Source organism: Python bivittatus, unplaced genomic scaffold, assembly GCF_059951505.1.
Source record: "Python bivittatus isolate LINGU-HERP-01145 unplaced genomic scaffold, Pbiv_v1 ctg000080_np1212, whole genome shotgun sequence".
Taxonomy (NCBI): Eukaryota; Metazoa; Chordata; class Lepidosauria; order Squamata; family Pythonidae; genus Python; species Python bivittatus.
In genome coordinates, this window is record NW_028277035.1 from 32,551,015 (window position 1) to 32,553,351 (window position 2,337).

At 47.2% G+C, this 2,337-nt stretch overlaps 1 protein-coding gene across 1 annotated transcript; it reads right to left on the reverse strand.

The window, feature by feature from the left end:
• Positions 1-639: 639 nt before the first annotated feature.
• On the reverse strand, positions 640-1,907 carry SMIM32 (small integral membrane protein 32). The gene has a single exon (XM_088134771.1). It carries the CDS (start codon positions 1,305-1,307, stop codon positions 927-929), a length of 381 nt encoding a protein of 126 aa, XP_087990897.1. The 5' UTR covers positions 1,308-1,907; the 3' UTR covers positions 640-926.
• Positions 1,908-2,337: the final 430 nt, after the last annotated feature.

Below are 2,337 nucleotides of genomic sequence, written 5' to 3' on the forward strand. Positions count from 1 at the left end.
TGGAGGAGAGAACGCAATGGAGAAAGGAATCAAGCTGCAGAACATTGTGAAACTGGGTTCAGAGATTAGAGGATACTTCTGACATGTCTAAAGCCATGACAAAGTTTATGGGACTTTGTCATGGCTTTACAACGTGTCAGTGTCATTATTTCAGCGGTTCTGCTTCCTGGGTGCAAGCGACCACATTCAATATTTTTGGGGATCATAAGCAGAGCAACAGCAGTAACAATTTAATTATCGCAAAGGAATCCCATTATAAAACAAGATTTAATCATACTTCTTAATAGAACCAAAGCAGACACTCAGCCGCACCTGAGATTTCAGAATTTTCTTTCTTTTTTTTTTAGTATCTTCCGCTAAATTATGATGTCTACATCTCAGGATGAAAGGCAAAGATTTCAGGAAAGGGGGACATCCCAATTTCATCAGCACAGGGTGCTTAATAGCATTGTTTAAATATGTACACAAGCATACAAATAAACCATGCAAAGACTGGCTAGAGTGCATCAGAGATTGACTGCATACTTTTGTCAACGCAAGCATTGCTGTATAGTAAGAGGAACTGCTGAAATTTGTATCCATACTTTTAATGCGAAGTCTGAAATCATGTATCGTACACACCCTGATCCATATATGACTGTTGATAATAACTGACTCATGGAAATCCATACACATTCTTTTTATTTACATCTTTTTGTAGTTATCTTGCACACACACACACACACACAAAAGTAAGTGTGTATGTGAAATAGGTCTCTTTCAGTTCATTAATGTTGAAGTTAGTTGTTGAAGAGAAAATCATCATGTGTACATAGATGGCTTTACCCCATGGCAAATTACACAAGAGAGTTCATGAGATCCTGGTCATAACATAGCTTAGCTTAGTTTAGCTTAACCTTTCCCCCCTCCCCTCCTACTGCTGAAGATCAGACAGCCTGTGTTTTCCATGGGCTCCTAGCTTCTCGCAGGGATCTGTCATAAGGCAGAGTGGCGAAAAAAGAATGTTTCAGCTGGCAGTTAATAAAAAGTACAATGATTGTGACAGCCAGAAGCAGGAAGAAGAAAAGGACAACATATGTCACCAGGTCTGGCTTATTGATCTCACCTTCTTTTAACACTCTGGCTGTGGACATGTAAAAAGCTGAAGAGCTGATAGGTCTGTGGGTGCTCCCTGGATAGGGAGTGTTGGTCTGAATGATCAGGTGGGGATCAGTTGCAGTGGTTGAATTGAGAAGTTCTCCATACATTTTCCTCCTTAAATATTTTCCTTGTGGCTTATACAGGAACACAAAGTAGGATGTGTGCATGTGTGTGTGTCTGTGTGTCTGTGTATGGCAAAGAAGGGATTCTTCTATGTAAGCGAGAAGAGAGTTGCCTTCAGAATTAAGAAGAAGGTTGGGTTCTTCCCTTAAAAAGTATTATTCAGAGATGGCATCGATGGCATCAGCCACCTAGGGAGGCTTTTCAGGCCAGAAGAATTAAGGAGTTCCTGTCCTGGCCCTTTGAAGATGCCCCTTTGTCTCACTCGGATTTTCTGGCAGACCGGTTGGTTGCGTGGAGAAGCAGAGGGGTCCTAAAAGTTGGGAACTTTGGCCAGGCAACTCGGCTTGCTCTGGAAAAGGAACCCCAGAACCCCCTCCTAAGGATTAGATCCCCACAAAAAGGCAAAGAAAGCAAAAAAGGAAAGAGGTCGGCAGGCGGGCACTCACTTGCTTTGGAGGGAAGCCACCACAGAATCCCCGAGGCTTCTCAAGGAGAGGCGCCCCGTCTCCAAGGCTGGGGAAAATTCGCGTCCATCAAAAGGTGCCCCGTCTTCCTTGGCGTTTGGCTGACTCTCCGGAGGCGAGCCCCGTCTTTCTTCGGAAATGACCGCCTCTGCGTCGCATTAGTGGGTTCCTGCTCTCTGCTGGTCCTGCTCGAAGGAAGACCCGAGCTCCCGAACTGCTTTCTCCTCCGACGGCTGGATAAGCCAGCGGGGGTCGAGGGAGCGGGGGTTCTTCCCGTGGCAGGAGGGAATCGACCCCCAAGACTCCAGCGTGACCCCCCGCCTCGCCTTTCTCCCCCCCCCCCCTCAGCAGAAGCTGAAACTGCAGCAGCGCCACTTCACCCTCTTGCGTTGCTCAGGAGAGAAGGTTTGCAGGCGGCGGCGTCGCCTCTTTCTGGAGCCCGTGGCATCTTGCAGGACTTGGTGGTGAGAGGCAGCGATGGGCGAGATAAATCCCCGAGGGTTGTGGCTTCGGGACTGGAGCGAGAAGAGAAATCAATCAGCTCCCTGCGCCCCAGACGCAGGCAAACTGCAGCGGAGACTTCGCCTCTCCTCTTTAGACTTTGCTTATG